Here is a 24,701-nt window from a genome sequence, read left to right on the forward strand (position 1 = left end):
GAATAGACCAAATGGCAAATGTCCAGGAGATGAAAAACAAATGTGATTATCCTATATTTAAATACATGGACGTATTTAAATTGTTATTTTACAGCATATGAATGCTGTATTCATTACAAAGCAATTTAAAGAAAATGATGGTTCTGGTCCATATAGATACAAAAAATCATTCTGCATCAAAAGGTCGATTTTGACAAAAACGGATATTTGACAAACCAATCTTATAGCGACGTTTTGTCGTTCAACTTTATGTTATATATTAAATACTGAACAAGATATATAGATAATATTCCCACGTATTGATTTAAATTGAACCGATGGTTATCAAAATATTGTTAATTCGTGTATCTCCGTAATTTATGATATTTAAAGTGATAAACGAAAGAAAATATTGCTTAAAAGCATAAAAAACGTCGTTTATAAACTAAAATAGTGGTACACAATGCAAGCGATGTGATGTTGATTTTTATTATTGTCTGGATGACCAGTTGAATGTTAAACGACTAAAAGGAGAAAGAACCTTATCTGCTTTCGATTCAACTTGCAAGTTGATCAAATTTGTTAAAATGTAGTTGCCACTAATTATTATCAATATAATTTCAGTTGCCATTCAACACACTGTTGAACGACAAAAATCACAACGCGAGAACGTGGAACAAACTCACGAATTGTTATGAACGGGTTAATTAGTGACTTAATCATGATTTGGTTAATTTTTGTTTAAATCTTCTGTCAGTTTTTGCAGTACCGGGAGAGGCAGCCAAGTCTACATTATGACATGCGTACTCTTCAGCCGTTAGCCAAGTATCCAATCGAACCTTTTTTAATAACTCTAGGAGTCTCTCGCATGCGTGACATTGATAAAATGTAATCCCGCCAATTATTATAGTTGTTTTCTAAGACTGAAAAGATTATATGTCGCCCCTTTCTCGCTAATATTATACAATAATATGTATTATATTGATCATCGGTATACGTTTATATCAGTGGTTCGCAAAGTTGACTGGGCCCCGACCCATCTAACAAAAATTTCCAATCTTGGGACCCACCTCTAGCTATCTTAGAGAAAAGAGGGTATAAATATTGGTAATGCTCAGATTCCCTAGTGGCGAGTCGTGGAACTACTTAATGCTGTCTTATTTGTTATAATTGAAATAAAAAAAAATATTTTTTATAAGTGTTATCAATATGAATGAAAGACTGTTGAAATAAGAAACACAACTTAAATAAAAAAAAATATTACTTAAATACCTACACCTGCAAGGTTTTTTTTACAAAGTTATTTCAATGGGAAGGATGTATTTGTTTCTTATTTTTCTTCATTACGGTTTTAGCATCAACTTCAACTTTAGTTACTTTTAATCGCAGTGAGTTTGATATATCCAATTTATTTCGGTATTTAGTTTTAATGTTAACCATAGCCAAAAATCTGACCTCAGATAGATATAAGGTAGTAAAGAGGAGGAAGATTTTTATAGCTTCATCGAACAGGCAAGGATAATTATCAGCAACTGAGAGCCAGAATTTCGTTAACTGTTTACGATTGAAACTATTTTTCAGTGACGTATCTTCTGATAAATCAATGAGTTCTTCACTTGCTTTTGTTGAGATACTAGTTGGTAAGTTGTCTTGAAATGGGTTACAAATCCAACGCAACGAATCAAGCCATCTGTAGTGCATTGGCAATTCAAATTATTATTATTTTATCACAATATTTTCCGTAACTTAAGTTTATTTCAATTTTAAAGAATTATAAATAACTGAATGAAATATCAAATTTATCACTTTCTATTTTTTTAAATTCATGTATACAGTAGCGAAGGCCTGCTCAATATTCGCTCGCGACCCACTGGTGGGTCGCGACCCATAGTTTGGGAAACCATGGTTTATATATTTTAAATAGAGCCTCTACCAGTTTCCCCCAGCTGGAGCAATCGTCCACGTTCACTCTCCAGTCATCGATATAGTGAAGAAGTCTTGCAAAACTTTTCGTTTCTTAATCTCAACACATCTATAGCCTTCCGACTGGTGGTTACCAACAAAGGCGATTTTCAGGCGAGTGTGCATACGGTATGTGCTGGATATTGCCAATTCAGTTTCAGGTATTATATGAAGGTATAATGTTTTAAATTCTGGTATATTCGCCGTAATTTTTATTACGCCTGATTCATTACACCCAACATTCACTCACCAGTAGGTACGTATATTCGTCGCAGAATATTCCTCTCATATCTGTTTATCGATCCAGCTGTCCAACATGTTATATTATCAGTAATGTCTCCGTTTCCAATTTGTTCACAGAGCTAGATTAATATATCATGTTGTAAATATCAATGTAGGTACCTACCTAATTTATTATTATATTGTGTAAATGTCATCATAAAACATGAGTTGAATTACGTCAAAACAATGATTTAAAATCTAAACAGATAGTTTTTGATTACATGAGTAGATATTGAGTTTTTATTATGCTTATAGGTATATATTTATAACCTGATCACTGCCAGAGCCGAGTAACTCCTCAAACCATGTATGCCGCGTCAGGCTATGAATTAGTGCGTTCTTGTAAACACCATAACTTTTGAACATATTATATTTGTGTATATTTTTTAAACAATATTTATCATTTTGGTGTGAAAATATTCACGATAAACTCAAAAAAACATGTTGATTTGGTAAGTTTTCACAAATATTTATCATTCTGTTCTTATTTCATATTTTTAAGGGATTTATTTTATTCCAAAAATACCTGGCCTACAAGTGTCCACCTAAGTAAAACTTGGCTGGCAGTGATAAGGTTAACCTGTGATTACAATTATTTTGAAAAGAGTAAATTGACTGTATATTTACGATCACGGGAAAAAGGGTGCAGGAGAACGATAGCTCTTGTAGAACCAACTCATATGCTTAGGATATATATTCGAACTTGTTACGGAAAAATATGTAAAATTATTAAAAGTTGCACCTCGTCTTAATGTTGTCTACACTTTGAAATTCACTTTTTGTGTTACACTGTTGAATATGTGAATAGCACTGATCCATCTCAAATGTCTATGAGTCACTGCTGCGTGCTCATGGCCGAATAGACTTGGGGTTAAAGAAAAGGTTGATTCAAATATACGCTATACTAGAATATTTATAGCATATTCAGTATTAAAAATAACATATATTTTTAATGCTATACCATTTCTATATTTGGTACTGTTCTACATTTATTTGTGCGTCATGTGGAATACAACAAATAATTTTGGATGAATAATATCATTTCTTTAGTATTCTTACATGTTGGTTTACCATGAAACTTTTAAATTAATACATATTATTCAACATAATAAAAAAGCGTGTTAAGAATAAATTTATTGTGCTAAGCCCATATATGCTCTTGGTGACATGTTAATTTACCCTTTTTGTGTGATTTTCATTTCGCGAATCTGTGAATTCGATTCCATGGGAAGTGTGCACGAGTATGATTAAAAATAATTTATCGCACATTCAATTCTCGATCTGTACCCATCGCCGGCAGAAATGACAAATCGCAGCATAAAATAGCCATTATGTCTCTCGTAAATCACAAATATTCACAGACATTATGAACTTATAAATAAAATTGATTTCGTTAAGTCGGATTTATGTACCTATTCACATCCATTATCAGTTGATAAAAAGCAATATTTTCTCGATATATATTCAATAAATTTCTTATGATATTCAAGAAAATGATATATGAAGTCATGTAAGTGTGCATTTTACTAAATAGTGTACAGCCATAACAAAATAACCAATTCGTTTAAACTGCTATTCAAATCTTATAATCACATACACACTGCAGATATAAATCGAACTAATTATATAAATTTGTTTATTTTTGATAAATTAATATAAACCCATATTTATTTAATTTTTTTAGTATATAGATCCTACTAACTGCCGTTTCATTTGTCCTATATTATAAAATCAGTTATGCTTACCTATTACTAATATTAAAAATTATGTGTATAAATAACGTGTTGGTTTATAAATTATTAAAATACTGCCTACTTATTTAAATCGGCGTGATTTCATGTATTTTTGTGTTTACAATCTTTTTATACTTACTGTTTTTATAATACTGCTTATATTAATTCTTTCCTTTTTCATGTAATGATCATTTTGAATTTAAAATTTCTAATGTTTACCATAATATGTAACTAAATACACATGGAATTGGATTTAAAAGCATGTAGGTACCTACCTACTTAACTAACTTAATGATACTTATTTAATAACTTATAATTAGGTACTCGGTGATACCATAATACTGATCGTAAACTATTTAGATGTTTCCATAATTACCAGTAAATTAAAACCTAAATAAAACCTAAACAAAGTTTTATTGAATTTATTTCACTATAATATAATGTTTAGCAAACATTGCATTAAAAATTTTATAATAATATGCGTGTTGATATAAAAAATACGTTGGAAAATAGCTTTTGCCATAAATGTTTTAAGAAATTAAATGAATATCTTTATTCTCAATTCTTAGAATGAAGTCGTCATTGAAATAAACTTTCTAATGTTATAAAAAAATAACCATTGAATGATAAAAATAGAAAAATATATTACAAACTTTACCGAACATTCATATTCTAACATACCATTTTTTTTATTTATGACTTATAATATGAGATTCCCACCCTTAAATGACTCATTGAACTTGGTTAAAAGCTTTTTAAAAAAATAAAGTTTATTATAATAAGTACATAAAGTCTTGAAGGCGGAAGAATGAACGCACTGAATGAACGACTTCGCCAGACACAGTGCATTATTTTTGTCAACAGCATTTACCTTGATTGCTGCTCATTAATCTACAAGCAAAATCCCCAGTTGTCGGCTCGAATAGCGCCGCAGTCAATAATAATATGACGGGGGGAGGAAATCAAAAGAAAAGCCCTTCCAATCTTTATTCCTAAGCGATCACGTGTGCGAAGGAAATCCTTTTGTGAGCTCCGTCCGCTGGCACAAAGAGGAAAGGTCCAATCGATTTAGAGGAAAATACCTGATTGCCTGGACAATGGACGATGAAAGCTACCAATGTATTGTGTGCCCCGTGCTCATAGAATACGACGGATAAAGTGGAGTAGTGTGCCTAACCGAAATTCTCGCACAATAATGAAATATGAAATAGGATAATACTGATATACCATAAAATATAATACACAATGCGATGGATGGATATTTTTATTTTCCAATCAAATATAACTGTATGTATGTAACGTAACACCTTCAATGGTATTAGGAATATAATATTTTCGTATATACAGATAGGCATTTTTATAAATTTCGATAAAACATTTTTTTTTTCACAAAGATTAGCTATTTTACAATTCTTCAGTAGTTCACTTAAATGATCTAGCAATTTTTATTATCAGTTATTCATTTAAAAAATATTCTCGCTATACCATCTAAAACGTAATATTATATAATTATGTATTACTTAGGGCATTTTTGTAATTAAATATTTTATTGGAAATGAAAATGACGTATTATCTTTGCAATCAAAATATTGTAAACATTTCATGGAATTGGCCAGAATCTTATCTATGTTTAAAAATAAAAATTATCACCTATTTTAATTTTATCTTTTGAAGATAAAAGAATTATTAATACAAAGGTTTTATCTCAATTCATTCGGGTACTTATCGCACAATAAAATTACGCATTTTAGGAATCTAATTGACTTCTCTATTGAGATATCGAAGAAATTTCTTTACCTTTTGAATAAAGAAGAATACTTTATTAAGTCGAAAGGATAATGCAGAAGAAGTTAACAATAATAATAATTGATCTCTGAAAATGGATAAAAGGAACATACTAATATATTATCGTTAAATAATGTATAGTTTACGATTATTCTTCAGTAGAGTTTGATTACATATTGAAAATTAAGACATATTTCGACGAGTAATCATTACTAGTAAGTATATACTTAAAATTATTAAAATATAAAAATTAATGAAATAACAATTCCATGCAAAGTTAACAAAGTTATAGCTTTACTACGTTTACACATTTTTCGATAATAAAATAAGACCAATTTCATTTTTATTATATTGTCAATGGTCAAGTAAAAGTAATATAAGTGAAGAACAAATCATAATAATAACTGTATTGCTTATTTTTTAATCTATTATGGCTATTTATCATAATAGATTAAAGACATGTAATAACGTGCTTCGAAATATTTGAAAAAATGTTCATACAGTTGTACTAGTTCGACTCGGGCCCACGTGCACCGCGTAGGTCAAAATGGAGAATGTATGTTATTTTCAGAGCATGTTCAAACAAGCGCGTTAATATGATCTTACTCCCTACTTCATTTATCGTTTGTTAACTTATGGCTACGGCCATATGTTGTAGCTTAACCACTGGGAAATGCCACTAAAAATGGCGTATTTCAAAAAAATACTACCTTATTCTTAGGTCAGTAATTATTATAAAACAATCATTATTCGTAAGATGTTTATCACATTTGAATGTTCAAAGACATAGTTTATAATCAGTATCTTTATAATTGTCTTCAAATGTGTTAATCGTACCCATTTTATTGAATAATAAAATGGCTAATTCTTGTCAAATTTGGAATCACAGAGATTATCAATATAATTTTTTATCGCAAATATTTCACTATAATTATAATGTTAACGTTAATTTTACTAATGGTTTTATAAATGCGTTTAAAAATTATAAACCTAAAAAATCTTAACACTGCACATGGTACTAAAAATATGACTATATTCTAAAACATTAGATCGAGAGGTTTAAAAGAATACTATGTTATGTAATAAAAATACTTTATGCAGTCATCAAATGTTTAAAATAAATATTAGGGATAATAAGGCTTTATATATGAATAGATTATCTACAACGTTTAAAGAATGTCCAGGATCATGCTCTGAAAATACCATAAATCTCCATTTTGATTTACGCGGCGCATGTCGGCCGTTATTAAGCGTGACAAAACATTTCCGTTAACAATTTTCCTCTATCATTAACAATCAACGAAAAATTAATTATATAATTCGATTGAATTGGTTTTTTTACACAAAAAAAACAAAGAATATACTATACGCTTCCTTTATAATGTATATTTAATGCTGATATTTGAATTTTTTATCGAAGTATAAATTGCATTAAGTATATTTTTATACCCAGTTTGAAATAAATTCAATTATTTACAACATAAATTCTGTATCTTCGTAGTCAGTAACGATGTGAAGTTGTTTTTTTTTAATATTCTATTGGAAATTTAACGACCGCGATCTTCCCAAGGGAGTCTTTCTATGGAGGCTATATTACAGGCTTTACGACGCACCTGTTGTATACAATTGACTTACGGCGTGAGCAAAGTATTATAAATCTCTAGAGGTCACCTGTAAATTTTACCTTAAATTATCGAGAAATATTTTCAAAGCCATGATATGAATTGGTAAAAGATATGGTATGTGTATTGTATCAAAGATAAAAAAGGTCAATGCGAGTTCTGAAGCAGTTTCATTGTAAAATATCGCATTATCATGAATAATTGACTAACTTTCGTTTATAGCATGTAACTTTTAATGAGTCAACTTTTTTATAAAAGGATGTAATAAAACAGAGTACAATAAATGTAATGTATAACTCACACCTTCGATATTAAATATTGTTGCATATTCTTTCGTCGGGAAAGCTTAAATTATTTAATACCTTAATAAATTACCATTTAAAATAAATGTTAAATAAATAAAATGAGACAATAATTAGTTTTGATACATTATATTATTCGTTAAAAACATACAGTGAAACGGCAAATAATTTTCAGCAATTGGTGGGACGTAATTTTGCATGCGTTGCTAGTCGGAGAACGATAGTCGACCTGTGAGTACGTTAATTTGTTTTGTGATGGCGACGGAGGAATTAATTCTTAAATCGTGTAAAGATGACTAAAAAATGTTACGTATTTACTCGAAAAATAAAACATGTCAATGTATATTATTATCAATAATATTATTATTACTTATCATATTATATGTGATATCATATCATATTATATATCATATTATTTATCAAATATATTATTATTATTACTTAAATAACAATAAACATAACATTAAATGGACACATGTTGAATTTTTATGACAAATTATGTTTTGTTCGTCACGCCTCGTTTGCACAATCTGGTCGTCGCGTAGTCACGATCGTTTTAGACCATGCCTCAGCTGAAGTATATAATAGCCTTAACGGAAATTATTGATATCAAATTTTAACATAGTAGTTCAAAGCGTTTGAATATTGTGATGTCCATCTTTTTGTCTGTCTACCTAATTTACATCTAAATAGGGATTATAAAAATTATATATTATCATAATGATTAATTTAATATTTGATTGCTTTATTTGTGAACCATTTTATTTATGGAATATTAAAAATACTTAATTTAGGAGACTGGGATAAATTAAATATTTTATAAATTTTAACAATATCGTAACATGAGGCCCTGAAACTCCTCGAATTATTTTTGAATATAACTCCATTGAATAAAAATGCATTACTAATCAATAATATGTAATGTGAATGGAGAAATGGCGATGAAAGAACTAAGAACTAGGAATCACGAAAAGTACAAAAAGCCGCATATAACAATGAATCAATCCTCATCATTGATGTCATCATACGAGTATATTATGATATTAGTAATCGCAATATTATATATTTGAAAACCTGAAAAGTCCAAAAGTTTCACAAAAATCAACATGGTTTTTCTTTTTGTTTAGGTTTCGCTGGCCAGCACTGTGAATACGAATATAACGAGTGCGAGTCATCGCCTTGCATAAACGGAGGTACCTGCACCGACCACGTGGGGGCATACACCTGCACGTGTGGTCGCGGTTTCACCGGGAAGCGGTGTCACATCAAAGTAAGTGATGTTAGTAAACTCCGTTAGTATTGATTATAAGCATTAAGCTATTGAACATGTATGTGTATTTTCTCCATTACATAATATCACCCCGATAAATTACTGCTCACTACACAAATTTGATAAATGTTACTGGTTAAGAAGGCCCCACTTCTTAAGATTTGTCTTACATCTTGGAACACTGACTCTTAGCTTATTCAATACCTTTCAGATGTCAAAAGGTAGATCATTTCTTTCCACGGAGATTTCCACTCATTTATTTAATCAGGCGCACCTTTGAAATGTCAGCACACTACTGGGCATTCCTTTTTTTAAATATTCACTTCTGCAATCCATAAAAGATTTCTCTAGTAGGTAAAAACGTTTTTTTTTGTTGATACACAATACATAATATATTATTATTTGGTGCCCCTAATATTAGGTAATATTTAGTACGTATATACATTCGAGCATCAGCCGAGACGAGTAAGAGCTTGTCCAGATGTCGCAATTTGACTCGCACGTAATGACACGCCAGACTCTCGAGTACGCGCGTGTTGCGCTTCGAGAAGCCTGTGATATCGACCGCTTCGCCGTTCGAGGCAACGTTTTTTATGTCCATTCAAAAATAAAATGTCACATAGATTGTACACTTCTAAGAATATAGCTTGCCAGTATATCACGAACTCAAAGAAGACGTGTGTTATGATTGAGTTGTCAGTTTTTCTACCCGCGCTCACGCTTTTTGTTTTGCATTGCACCACATATTTGTTACTTGCACGTAAAGCGCGGTGAGATATGCGCCATCTGGACAAGCTCTTCCTTGTCAGTTTTTCGACAAACACAGGGATATGCGAGGTCATCACTTGTAATGCCGTGTTACTACCATAGCTCCCAGGTGCGTCACCGTCTTAATATGTCAAAGTAGATAATCATTTGTATTGACAATTATTTGTATTGGTGGTTTTTTCGTTTCATAGGTGGATCTGTGCTCTCCAAACCCGTGCAGTTCACACCACTATTGTATAGACAGAGGCAATAATTACTCCTGTGAGTGTCCGAGAGGCTACGCGGGCCCTGATTGCCTCATGCCAGCTTCTGCGGTAAGTTGCTATTTTATTTATGTTTGCATTAAAAAAAAAAAACTGCAACAAGTCATAAGACCAACGACAGTAGTGTAGAGTAATAGAAGTGATATAATCAAATAAACACTCAGGCTTTGAGAAAATGATAATTGAGACCCTCCGCTAACTAAACCCGGAGTCCCCGAATGAAAAACCAGTGCATTGTATAGTGGATTACGAGGGCCGTCGATTATTTTAACAGATTTTGAATATTACACATTGTAAGTAGAATACTCACTTTATTTGGTATTCACTGTCAATTCTTAGTGGAATATTGTATAGTACTTATTCCACATAATTTATTAATGATCAGGACCGGATTTGTCCACTTGAAATGAAAATTCTGAATGAAAAGTCAAAAAAAAATATACATTTTAAGCAAAGCTAGATATATATATATATATTTAATTCAACAGAGAAGTTCTTAAAATATCGGATTTAAGTAGTAATATCCCTTAAATTATATCTTATACATTTCTGAATTTGTTAGAATAAATAGCTGTATGTGCTTGTATCAATTGAGAATCACATTTTGAAGCAAATGAAACATTTATCTTGATCATTATAATGGGGAATAAGTATTACATATTCTTATTTTTTATTTTAATAATATGTTCAATATTTCACATTTTAAAAATATACAAAAAAATAGTTACAAGGTAAATAATACAGTGAGTAACAAATACTATAAAGTAAGATTGAGATTGTCTGAAAGAAAATTCAAGATGTTCCGTAAGTACCCATGTTACATCCACGCCCATAACGAACAGTGATCTAATAATAAATAAACGAGTATGGGTACAAACAAAAGTTTTAAACGTAATACAAATTAGTGTGAAGGTCTTAAAGTGAAGATAACTAGATTACATTGCTCTAAGAACAGATCATCGTTGGATAAATCTCATCAGCTAGTGGGAGGTACCCAAGAGATATTCAAATACCTATATGGAGGCAAAGATCCGGATCGATGAAATAATAAAATTCAGCGAAAATACGAGGCAATAATAGAATACGGATAAATTTGAGTGGAGACAGCAAGGAGAGGTCTTCATTCAGTAGTGAATCGTGAGTTAATGACACATGTACAATATTTAATTAATACATTTTTTTTTTTGAATAAAAAAATCACAACATGGGAAAATATTTTATGATAACGAGGCGACGCTGCCTGGTTTCTTCGCCTGTCGCAAAGCACAATTTACTTGTTGAGCTTTTTCACAGTCCAGTATCAAAGTTTCTTTGTGCTTCAATAGTTTTCGTTGCATAGCTGAAACGAGAAAATGTGATTGACAAATGACTAGAATAGTTTACATTCAGTGGGCTCATTCATGTAATGTAAAATTGGTACGGAATTTTTGAATGACACAGATGCTGCATTCAATAAAAAAGTCTTGCTTGGAAACATATTTGAAAATTAATGGAGAAGTAAGTATTAATTATTTACATTATAATATATATATATTGGTTTATTTAAAATATACACGATGTTATGATACATAATATATTACATTATTAATAAAAGTTTTTTGATTAAAAAAACAGACCGCCTGTAACTTTATTAAACATGTAACGTTTGTTGACTTGAATTTAAATAACATACATTTTTAATCCTATACAACTCTTTATACCATCAAATGACTATGCAAATCAATTTGTGTACCATAGGTATTTTACTCAAGGGAAATTTACCCTTCGCATATGTTACTGTTACTGAGAGCAGTTGAACATTCGGAAAGGCTTAGGTATATCTATTTTTTTTTGTTTTTCATTTTGTTTATCTTTCAACAAACCTATGTCGACTTCCAAATAGCCTGCCGTTATGACATTTGCTCAATATTAAGCCGGCATTTTTATTTATTCGATTTCATATTACATACATATTATGTTTAATATAAAAAAGTCATGAACATTCCAGAGAATTTAAAAAAAATCTCTAAAATATTGAGTAACATTTATAATTTATTTATATTGCGAATTATAAGCAAATAAATAATATTAGGTAGTATTCAAAACAAATAATATTCACTGAGAAGTTTCGAATTTTTTTCCCATAACATCGGATTTAGCAATTTGTGTTTCGTATTTTGAAACCTTCGGGTATATATAGATACCTAAATATTATAATAGTATGTATATAATTGACAGATTGCAGGAAATGTCAAATGAAAACTGCAAAGCAGATTTAAAGATAATGTTTCGAAGACAAAAGTAATGATAAACTTCTTTGATGAAACAAAAGTGATCCTTATCAATAGCGCTTAAATCAAATGAATAAAAAACAACGTCTCGGCAACAAATTAATGTCAATTTACAGTGGTATGTATGACTAGTTGCTCGCAGAACCAAACTAGCACGCGGTGCATTTGGGCGCCTGAATAGTTTCTTCAAAAGTAAACTCCCGTGACCAGGTGGACATGTGAGAGAAATTCAAAAGTTTAGAGTAGCACAACGTATCACAGAGAAATGCATGTTGAGCATAACGCAAAAAGATTACAAAATAAACACAGGATAAAATAGCAGACAATAGTACACGATGACGCAACAACCAATGGACAAAATGCCGTGATAAAGTTGTACTCAAATGGCACTAAACCACCACAAGGGCACCCTAAAACCCGCTGAATAGATGAATCCATAAAGCTCGGTAGATGTAGATGGTAGCAAAGAACTAGGTAATAAGAATTATGTAAAGAGCTAGGGAAGGTCTTCATCTAGCAGTGGATCGACTCCGAATGATGATGATACAACTTACAGATATTTAAGTTTGTTAATGTTAATACATTAAACATAAACCATTGTGGAAGTAACATTATGTTACTCGTATATTATATTTTAAAAGAGCATCGGTAATCATTCATACTTGTAATATTCAGTGTAGGTAGGAAGGAACCTACAGAAAAAACAAATTTTGTTAAAATTGTTAATTTAATTTTATAAAGCTTTTATTAATTTGGATATAAATAACATTGTCATTTAACACTCTCAGTCGATAGTATTATTTTGTAATATATGATATTATTAAAATTAAAGAATATATTAACTTTTTTTGGTAGTAATTTGAATATAATGTGATTCATTAAATGAATTTTGAACCTTTTTTCTCATTGTCATTGGTTTTCATCCGTAAGAGAAGATAATAATAATGCTGTATCATCATCGATGCATTGTATATGAATTGTTTAACTATATCTAAAAAATAATATTCTAAAGACAAAGACATTATTTCAATAATGTAAACCAATGATATTTAAAAAAATTAATACTACCGACTAAGGGCACCGACTTAAAATACATTGCATTTCAAATAATTTATAAGAGTTTCGTCCTAGTCAACGATAGAATTTTATTAAATTTAAAATATAAAATCTATATGAAATTTCATTACACAATGTTAAAACTTTCCAACGTTTGAGAAATTGAATAGGCTTAGCATAATGTTTGATAAATTTTATTAATCTTGTGGGTGTGGGTAGAATTGCCTGGGATATTCCTCGATACTTATTAATAATGTAATTTTACGATCGTTTAGTTAATATATATACCTATATACAGTTGCATGTTTGTTTTTTTTCAGTTATATACATACTATAAGTAAATATAACTTGTCTATGATTGCCGATAAAAATGAGTAATCATGGTCGTCGATCCCACCATTATTAATTCCTCCAACACAATCACTGCGTACCTTTTGATTCATTTTTAATTACCACATTTAAATATCATGCTAATTACATCTAATGGCCGTTTAACGGGGACACGGCAGCCGTGTCGTCCGCGTACAACGAGTTGAGGTTATCTACATACAAAATTACTTAATAGTTCAACAGTTATTGTAACATTCTATAATAATTGTATCTAAAAGATAAAATAGTCAATAGTATGTACCAAATATGTTTGTCTTTGATGCTTCGAATGCATGATGTATTACAATCTATTAATCGTCGATTTTTGTTTTGTTGTTTAGTTGTTTTTTTTAAAACCACATATGCCACGGCGTCAATGAATTACAACCAAAAGGTTAGTGATTGAAGGTATACCGTAGGTAAAGGTATGTGTTTTTTTTATGTTCATATCGGTTGTCACGGTTTTTCGTTACAATATAGTGGGATGTCTATAATTGCGTAAAAAATAACTTCAATAATATTTTGTGTCTTCCATCATATGACTTCATGTAACATAATAACTATAGTTGCATTTGGTGAGGTTATTTCACCGTAATGGAATTTTAGTAACATACTAGCTTACGAAACGTACAAAATGTAGTGATGTGGGAGCATAGCTGCAGTGTTATTGCATTTCCTGGGAAAACGATAAATTTTTCTCGGAGGGCGGTCACGCAAAAACAAATCTCTTGAAAATAAGAGTGGTAACTGAATTACGTTTGAGAAGATTTATCTATTGTACGATAGCGTATAGTAATTATTATCATTGTAACATATAAAGTTGCACTTTTTGTGAGAAATAAACGCCATATTTTTTTACTTTTTTAATTATTTGATTAAGTTACAGTGTTTTCCAAACTTACAATATATTATACTAGAATCCGTACAAAGACGTACATTAGACCAGCGTGCGCCATTTTCGGTGACGTTTTATGTAATTTTACTGAGTTGCTAATTGAACATTTTCCTTTTACAATAAGATATTAACAACTTTTTTAAGTCACCTGCCAATTGTTATTTGTTTAGATTTAGATACAATTAATTATTTTTTGATATCTTTACCTACGTAATATTTCCTTTGAATTGACAGTGATAATTTATTGCTTTATGTTATATATCTTTAAGTTATACAATTGAATCATTATAGTTATAGATTACTGCGATGTTTTATGAAATCTAATATCCGTTTTATTATTTTCTGACGAATCTTAGATAATAACGATGTCATTATAAGTATTCAACACTATTGTTTACATAGAAAATATTCAGCTCATTATCTCTTTATTCCATATTCTCTTTCAAACAACCTTCAACTATCAGCGACGTAAAACAGACAGATATTCATATTTCACGAAAACTGATCGCGATAATAAAAAAAATTGGCGACGATCGAACTTTTTAGACGTCTCGTAAAATAAATTCCGACCAAGCCTCAATGGCGGTAATCAATCTCTGGAAAGATTTTGAAAAATGAATTGGCTCGCGGTGGTGTCAGCAGGGGGGATGTCACAAAATATTATTAATCAATTTCCTTTCTCCCCCTCAGACGTGCAACACAAATCCGTGCGCCAACGGGGGCACATGTTGGAGCAGCGTCGACTCCTTCTATTGTGCATGCCGAGCCGGCTACACAGGGAAAACTTGCGAAGGTAAGACAGACTATTTGAAAGTTTTTCATTTTTTTTTATTAAATTAAATTTAAATACTTCAGTGGCGTAGTTTTAAAAGTCGGTATTTGAATTCAAAATGAAAATATAATATACCATATTGAAAATTGCGAGAATCAAATAGATATTCACTTGCCGAGCGAGTGGCGTGCTCTAACTACTGAGCTGCTGATACAATTATTATATATTTTTCTAATTCATATTATCTGAGAATGTTTTAAATGCTAACTAACGTATGGCCACCATTATTGTTATTGAATCATGATTATAAATTAATTATTATAAAAAACGCATAATGATGTATGTATCAAACACTAAAATTGCAAACTAAATTTCTCCTCAAATAAAACTGCGAACATCGATCGTTTAAATAAATAATGATTGGTTGAATTTAAAAAAAAATCATCGTGTTCATGGCCAATCTCTTCTCAGTAAATATTTATTATGTATGTCATGCGAACGCGAACCATTCGTAAACACTATTATTTTTACCATAAAACGTCATATAAGTATGAAATGAAGATTTAATAATTACAAGATAAAAAGAACTTTTTATATACCACATTTTTAAATTTTCTGTTGAATCATAATATAAACTTGACAATTCTATGTATAAATAAAAAAAATTGTACTTGATAGAAATACTGAATAAATATTATAGAATACTGAAGTGTCATTTTGACATTTCATATTGATTTCCATGGTAACGCACGTATATATTAATAATTTAGTTCCTAGGACCCGCGTAGCAACCAATAATAGTGAGTAGTAAATATTACTTTAAACAATTTTTTTCCGAAACATACAAAACAGAATTAACTGAAAATGAATTCAATTCTGCTTAAAGATGGCCAAAAGGCCCAAAAGTATTAAAAGAATGCATTGTCGTCGTGTTCTGATATATTCTAAAAGTTTCAAATGTCTAGCTAGTTAAGCTAAGTTAGTTAAAAATCTTGGACAAACAAGAAAAAATTTGTACCGGACAAACAAGAATACGAGCTAATAAAAACATGGTAAAATCAAAACGTTTATCCATCAAAATCTAAATATTTTTTTTTCTAATGGATGGCTATTATATAATTATTTATATTTGCTAATTTGTCAACAATTCAAATTTGCAGTATATATGAACATATTATGTTCGTATATACTATATTTAGATTCTAACCTAAATCTTGATTTACTCAAAACTAATAAAAATTTAATATATAACTAACGTAACAAAATAGTGAATAAATATTTTGCATTCATTTTATTATATGCTCTTTTGTAACAGCATTGTAATTCTGATTAATTTCTTTGCATGAATATATGCGACTCCTGTTCGTAATAAAATACTTTATAAAGAGAGATAGCTATTTAATTATAATTTCCCTTGTTGCGGTCTTTACAACGGCGCCACTGAAAGTCCTGTCCGTATGGTATGAGAGATTGCGCGAATTTTTAACGCCATCCGGTCTTCGTCTAATACTGGAGATTTTGTTTAAATTGTTTAATGTCTTGAATACAAAATGAAATTATTCCGCTGAAAAGCGAGTTGTTTAGTAAAACGGGTAGTTTTAAGGGAGTTATGTTTGCAGAATATGTTTAAGCATGAAAATATTTCATTTATATTACTGATGAAAAACAAGGTAGAAAATTAATATAGAAATACGAGAGAGGTTGTTTATTATTGTATGAATTAAATACAACAAACGAAAGAATAGACAAGAGTAAATTTAAAATTCAAATAACAATACATTTTAAAGTTTTCATTTCCATCTTTCGAAAAAGTAGAAATGTCCAAGAAAATAATATGTTTTATTCAAATATTCTTCAATGAATAAAATAATATATATATTTGAGTTTTCCGTAAGTAAAATAATTTCAAAATACTTTGCTGTATTCATAACGACTCTTAATTAATTTTGTTGTTTTCATTTGTGCCTATTTATAATTTAAATCAATATATTTAATAAAACTAATTTATAAAACAATAAAAAAACATAACAGAACACTTTGGTTTCTAATCATAATGTAATCGTCGTATTGTCATTGTTATTGGACGGAAATTAATTTAAAGGCGAAACCCCACGACTAACGTACATTACAAACATTTTCCCGCCAGTTCTTAATAATTTTTGACACAAATTAAATGATAGTGAATCTTTCCAAATATACGAATCGTGTTATCATGCTTAGAATAATTATTCACATATAATGCTTTTGTATAGGTCTACAAATGTAAAATTATTGATACAATTTTTAAGTAGATACACCAAACGTGGGATTCAACGTTAAAACTGTTTAAGATCGAGTTACGATACTAAATGTGTTGATTGTTTTCAGATGACTTCATCGTGGAGTCCGTTGCAGGAGGAATAGGAGCCGAAGGAGGTGCATCAGCTGACTCCAACGGGGCAGTCCGCGAGGTTCGGCTTCCGATGGCGCTCTACCACGACCGCCTGCATAATGTCTATATTGCTGCAGGAACCTTGGGGGCAGCCATCGCCATCGTTGGCGTCGTGGTAATAATAGATCTATCTTACATTAATTTGACATTGTATAATTACACAATTGCAAATCTAACCTACAGCTACTTACATGTGGATTGATGTGGAACTTGACCATTCCCCCAAGAAAGTTATTGACATTGTGTTTGTAGTACGTTAATAATACCATTCGCTGAAAATACAGGTACGGAGACCTACGGTTTGTTAAATTGTTATATCAAAGCTATCAATGTAATACCACCTAATATTTATTATTTAGTTACCATAATAATCGAAAATTTTCATTAAAGAAAATCTCACGACCTGTTTTTTAGATAGTTTTATATTTAGATGACTTTTATTTGTCATTCATCTAATTTTATTGACTATTTTGCTGTTAATTTGTGGTGGAAATATATTATATTATAATATACATTAATAGTAGAATAAAATATATAATATTCAATCCACATATTTTGATGATGATCGGGATTTTATAAATGATTAAAGGTCGTTATTCAATTAGTCAAATTAAATACTATGTATTATTTTATTGAATTAGTATTTGCATGTGACGTTTATAATTAAATTACTTCAAAATTTGAAGTGAAAAGAAATATTTTAATTATTGCAATTTTAATACTATCTGTCATTATTAGTTTTTTTTAAATTTATCGTTTTAGTTGATTATGTACATTAAGTTTTTTTTAATAGTGAGCAATCAAATGAAAGTGTAATATAACATTTCGAATTATTAAATATTAATAAACTACGGAAGTTATTTTTGAAAGCATTTTCCATCTATGAGCCATCATTTTATGGCAAAACTTTTCCTCGGAGTTATATTACTTACACATAATAATAATGTAACTTAACTTAAGTCATAAAGGGGATTTACGGCTTAGCCAAAGACCTTTACAACATGCAACTAAACATAGTCAATTTTACGAATGTTTAGAATCAATAAAGCCATGATAACTTGAAGGCGTGCTATCGTAATATTGGTAGGTATTAATTAAAGCTTCATTTATCCAATCTTCTGTTTACGGTACCTATTGAGCTTAATGGAATTCAGATGTAATCGTCGATGGATTGGGAGTAATCACTGTTTATTAACGATAACTGGTTTATTACGTAGTTTATTCAAAGCGAATTTGAAGGTAACAATTCACATAGCATTTAGGTAGATGTATAGTAAATAACACACATTTAAAAAAAAATATCTGTTACTCAAACACAACGTGTTTGCCATGTTTGGTAGCTGTGACTAGGGATTCCAATCCCGGGATCCCGGGATCCCGAGCTATTTTCGATACCTATGAATCCCGGGATTTCGGGATTGATTTTTTTTATCAATTTTTACGGAAAATAAAATAAAACAGAAAAAATACTTTTGATAAAAAATAACTACATTAGAAATAAACTGAGTTTGAATGAAGTTTGATTTATACCCATGTGTAGGTTGCCGATTCATTTTATTTTTTCACATGAATTATTAAAAATGAGAAAGATTGGGAAAAAACAATGCTTCGCACTTTTAACAAAGTAATTCTACCATGATATCATACGTTTTACGGCAGTTTCATATTTGGCTGACTTATTAGATTTATGATGCGGAAAGGCCATAAGTACGCCATGATTATTTGCTTTACTATTTGAAATCTCGCTAATCCATTCATTATGTCTTTACTATCAGAAATAGCAATCTCATATTAAATTCACATTATTATTTATATTACAATATTATTTACTCCATTAAACTTGTATATTTCCAAGATTGAACGTATACAATATTCACAATAAATGTCTTAAATAGTATAAATTATACTAGATTTATTTTTGACCGATGTTATCAATGTTATTTGTTAATATAAAAATTTTATATTAACAATGGAAAAAAGTGCCAATCCCGGGACCAGTCCCGGGATCCCGGGATTGTCAAATTGTAATCCCAAAATCCCGGGATCAGAATTTTGGCTCGGGATTGGATTCCCTAGCTGTGACTGTATCAAATACTAACTACCGGATATAATATAATACTTTAAAATATATTCCAATGATATTTTTCCGCTTTATGCTGGTAATGGCTAACGGCTAAATTTTATAAAATATTGTGTATTATCGTGAATAAAAAAGTTTTCAATTGTTAAAAATACCCATGATATCATGTATTACCATAGTAATTATAAATGTTTCCGTAGTTTCTTATTATTTAAACCCACTATAATATGGGTACTGTCCACATCCCTTACAATCTGCATTGTGTAGTATACAGCTATATTACGATGCCCGTACACTTTATAGTCTTTGGCGAAGAGACTTCTTTTACCTTTTACGAGAGCCAAATTAAACATCAAGTATTCATACTGTCCCGTTTTATGGGAATTGAGAAAAAAACTTTCAGAGGAAAGAAGCTGCATATTTCAACCAAAGGATCGCATTTTTATGTATTCCTATAATTTGGAAAACAAGCGCAATTACTAAGTAGGTACTCGGAATTGCAATCATATTATAGCTAAAAACTACTACTACATAGAAGTTTAATTTCCATGGTTTTGAAAATACCATTCTTACAATCCCGGGATTACAATTTCCGAAAAAAATGTTGCCATATTTGTAAGTTTCTTTTGATGATTTTATGGTGACAAAAACCATATGTGACCAAATCACATTTAGAAACAATTTTTATAATATTATTTTATGGCAGTTAAAATGACGCAAGAGGTGTCAATCCATAATCGAAAAAAAATAATCTTGTAATTGAAATATCTAATAATGAAAAGTAATAAAGTCTACTAAATTTAACGCAAAGAGAAAAAAAGTTATTTATTGAAACAACCGACTCGTGAAAGCTTATAATATGACAAGCTCGACGTTTTTCGGCTATAAAAATGAAAATATATGGACATAAATTGTAATTTTCAGATATTTTAATACTTTTTTTATTATTAAGAAACTATTAATTTTTTTTGAATTATATTTATTTTTCAGATCGTAATTACGCCTTTTTTATTAAAGTTTATAACAAACTTATCCCGAAATACCGAGGTACAAGAATTCTCTACGTACTACTCTAAGATCAAAATTAGATTTGGATTCATAAATTTAATATCATGGGTTTGCGATTTATACTATGTAGGTACTTGGTGTTCAATTTTAAATATAAAATTCACTTTGTAGTTTTATACATAACGAAATAATTACCAAATATTATTCAACATAAAAAATAGTCATGGTATATTGTTTATTTGCTCAGTCGCTAGATTATAGCAATTTCTAATTATATAAAATAATATATCGAATTATGAGGTTAAAACTTGATAAAATTAAAAAAAACCTGACTGTAATTATTATTCAACTATCATTCTTAAATGGATTAAATTTCAATGAAATAAGATTTTAAAATATTGTTCATTTAAGTAGGTATTCTTTTACGTATATTAAAATATATCAGGTATTGATATTGCTTAGTGATCTAGAAATATAGTATGAAAAATACTCCATTCTTAAAAAATAAAATAACCTAAGTCTTGTTTTATTATGTTCTGCTGCATAAAATATATTTGAATATGAATTTACGTACCCATTTAAATTTGAAGCCAGTTTCTTTGCTATCAATAAGTCGGCAAAGGCCAGGATTCATCTCCTGGCTTTTCTGGCATTATCAATCATCTTTCTGTCCACCCCTCTCACATCAACCTACAATAGCGTGCTTTTCGCAACGTGTTTTTCTTGTAATCTACCCAGTAAGCAAAATTTAAGGGATGAACTTCACTCATTTTGATTGAATGTTACAAACATGAATATATTTGATTTGATTAATTTAATGATCAATAGTTTATCAATATACTTCTTACCTCTTATTCAATTCAATATATTATAAATAATTCATATAACAACCAATATTTATATTATTGTGAAGCAAAGTTATGGATTTTGACATAATGTGTATATTTATATTAGTATTAATTGCTCTAATGAGTATAACATAACGTATAGTTGATATCTCAATTACAATAAAATTATAATATTATTATTAAAAAAAATGAAATACTACTTAAAAATATATACTTTTCCAATATTACATTTTAAGATATTAAATTTTGATATTAAATTTTCCCCGTATTGTTATTTACGATATAACATACCATTAATAATTATTTTTATTCTAAGGCAGAGTTTTATTATTTATGAAATTTGATTGCATTTTAATATTATATAATAACGTATAAGTATAAATCCTTGTACTATATGAGATTTAATTTCAAAAATATATTTATTATTCGTGCCGTTTTCTCCAAAGTGAAATAAATCGCTCTGTCTGTATTATAAATATATATTTAATCCGTGTTATCTTGTGCCCCTGGTAGCAAAGGGGGCAGTCAGCCCATTTGATCCAATTTGACCGGCCCCCTTCCGGCGGGGGGGGGGAGAAGCTTCCGCCACGTAATTATTCATTCCTTTTGTTAGCCCTCGCGGATACTTCACAAAAACAGATGAAAATACACCATCAACTCGTTCACTCTACACGCCCTCTCATGTTCGCCTAATATGATTTTTCATACGTTTATAAAGAGGCTTCGTATCGCTCGCCCGCTTCGCAAATTAATTAAACGATCCCTGTGCTTTGGAGCGCATAACAAAAAATGATTCTAAATTAAAATCGTGACCGGGCTGATTGAAAAACATAATTGATTTAACAAATAACATACTATATGATTTAAAAAAATAAACTTAGTTTTTATTACATTAAATAAAATGATGTTAATAATATTATATAGCGTTACGAGCCAAATTTTAATAGTACCTTGCAAAGGAAAAGCAATACAGTATACACATAATACATGCTTTATATACTTTTTGATAGTATTCACAAAATTATAAATATAACGTAAATTATATTAAATTCTACCTGAAAACAATAGTGTGGTATGTCAAAAATAGTAGTCTTGAGATAATTTAACTTTAATGTTTATGTCATATTAAGTAAAACAGTGAACTATATATTTATCTTCTTTGTTAGGTATGGGGTTTAAAATAGATGGTAATAGTATTTTTTGTATAACCTTATGCCTGGTCCACACCGGCAACAAGTCGCGCGACAACTCGTTAAATTTTACGATAATTATCATAATTGCTTAAGAAATTTTACGATAATTATCATGCTTATCGTAAAATTTAACGAGTTGTCGCGCGACTTGTTTTCGGTGTGGACCCGGCATTATGTTCAGTAAGTCATATCAGTTATTCCACTGTTGCTTTGAAGTTACAGGATTTTTTTAATAAATGCAATGTTGACATTTTGTTCTTTTAAATTTGTTATTACAATTTAAAAATCTCAGTATAGCTTTCAGCAATCGATTGGGTTCATATTTAAAAATCGTTTTTCAGTTTTATCTCACTGTTCGCTTTCAGGTAGCGATATATTAAAAAAAACTACCAAAATGGAGAGAACACAATAAACCAATATGAAGAATAGGTTGATATTTAGTGGACTGTAGGAAGGGGGGTTTTGGATACTGGAGGAGGGCGGTTACACAAGGATGCAGTCCAGGCAATAATATTTATTATGAGATAGCTGGAGCTGATTCCGTGTTCAGGCTACTAGTACGATGACTATCATGGTTACACTGTACTTTATATGTGTATATTATTTAAAAAAAAAACTTAACTAAGGAAAAGTTAACTTTATTAATTAATTATTCATTTGAAGCTTTAATTAAGTTGAAACTATCTTTTTTCGGCTGCCGTGTTTCATTCAGTGTTTTTTTCCTTGATTTTCGGTAGTATAAATTAATTATTTTTCTTTAAATTATCTTTATAATATACCATAGCAGCTTTTAGCCAATTCATCATAATACATAGTTAAATACATAGGAGCTATTATAAAAAGTAGACATGAGATAGATAAAAAAAAATCGGTGTGTGTAATCTGTGTAATCTACGCGCGTAAGAAGTTACTTCTTTGGCGTAACAAAACCAAAACAAAACTTGTGATAAACTAGATTCTTTGACCAGCTCTTAATTATCCTGTTAAATTACACACTCAAGATAAAGGACCGTTTATTGGAACGCCGTTGGTTTATTTCTATACACTTTAACTTATATTACTAACTGACGTTTAATCGTTTGTTTACGTAAGGAATTGCAAATGACCGACAATAATAAATTCGCTGCCTAGGCAACGGAACAATTCTAAACTATAATATTATACTGTATAATGGTCGCGATTGCAGTATCATACTGTGGCATAAAGGTAGTGTGTTCGGCTGATAACCGAACAATTGGTGGTTCAAATCCAATCGATTGCGTTTTTTTTCGTGTGAAAAAATAAATTTTGTGTTACATGTCACACGCCAAAAATACACTCTGATCTGATTTTCCAAACGCGCCAAAAGAAGTATAACTTCAAAAATATTTAATTACTTATAACAACAAAATATATAATGCTATAATATTATATCCCAAAGCAAGTCAGTTATTATGTAACATTAAATTACTTTAATAAAAATAATAATAAAGTTACCATATTATTTTATCACAATATCTACAGAAATTAAATAATTCAAGAAAAACACAGTATCATGAAATATGACATCCTTTTTGTAGTAGGTTAGCATGAAGACCTCAGAGTTACGGGTAATATTGATGGGAAGATGATCATTAATACTTTCCGGTATAGACGAACTGTAAACGAACCCACGAAGATGTGAGAAGAAACCTCTCTTCGAATGAACAAGGATTTCATTGATAGCATATCCGGATGAAAACGGACATTAGTTAAATAGTGGATGCAGCAATGCCTTATTCTAAGAAGTGTGAATTAATCATAGAACCCTTGATTTTAATTAGGGCTTTGAACC

General features: G+C 29.9%; 1 protein-coding gene across 2 annotated transcripts in view; it reads left to right on the forward strand.

Annotated features, from left to right (window-relative positions):
* Window positions 1–24,701, forward strand: part of wry (delta and Notch-like EGF repeat containing weary) — a 252,245-nt gene that overhangs the window by 221,881 nt on the left and 5,663 nt on the right. The window contains exons 8-11 of one of the 2 annotated variants that reach the window (XM_085946683.1): window positions 8,793–8,944; window positions 9,895–10,017; window positions 15,247–15,349; window positions 17,696–17,874. In XM_085946683.1, coding sequence (XP_085802809.1) covers window positions 8,793–8,944; window positions 9,895–10,017; window positions 15,247–15,349; window positions 17,696–17,874 — 557 coding nt within the window. The remainder of the gene's footprint in view (window positions 1–8,792; window positions 8,945–9,894; window positions 10,018–15,246; window positions 15,350–17,695; window positions 17,875–24,701) is intronic. The other variant, XM_085946684.1, reaches the window with a different exon arrangement.

This window comes from Rhyacophila brunnea, unplaced genomic scaffold (assembly GCF_057557595.1).
Source record: "Rhyacophila brunnea isolate RB1 unplaced genomic scaffold, BYU_Rbru_1.0 scaffold_2, whole genome shotgun sequence".
Taxonomy (NCBI): Eukaryota; Metazoa; Arthropoda; class Insecta; order Trichoptera; family Rhyacophilidae; genus Rhyacophila; species Rhyacophila brunnea.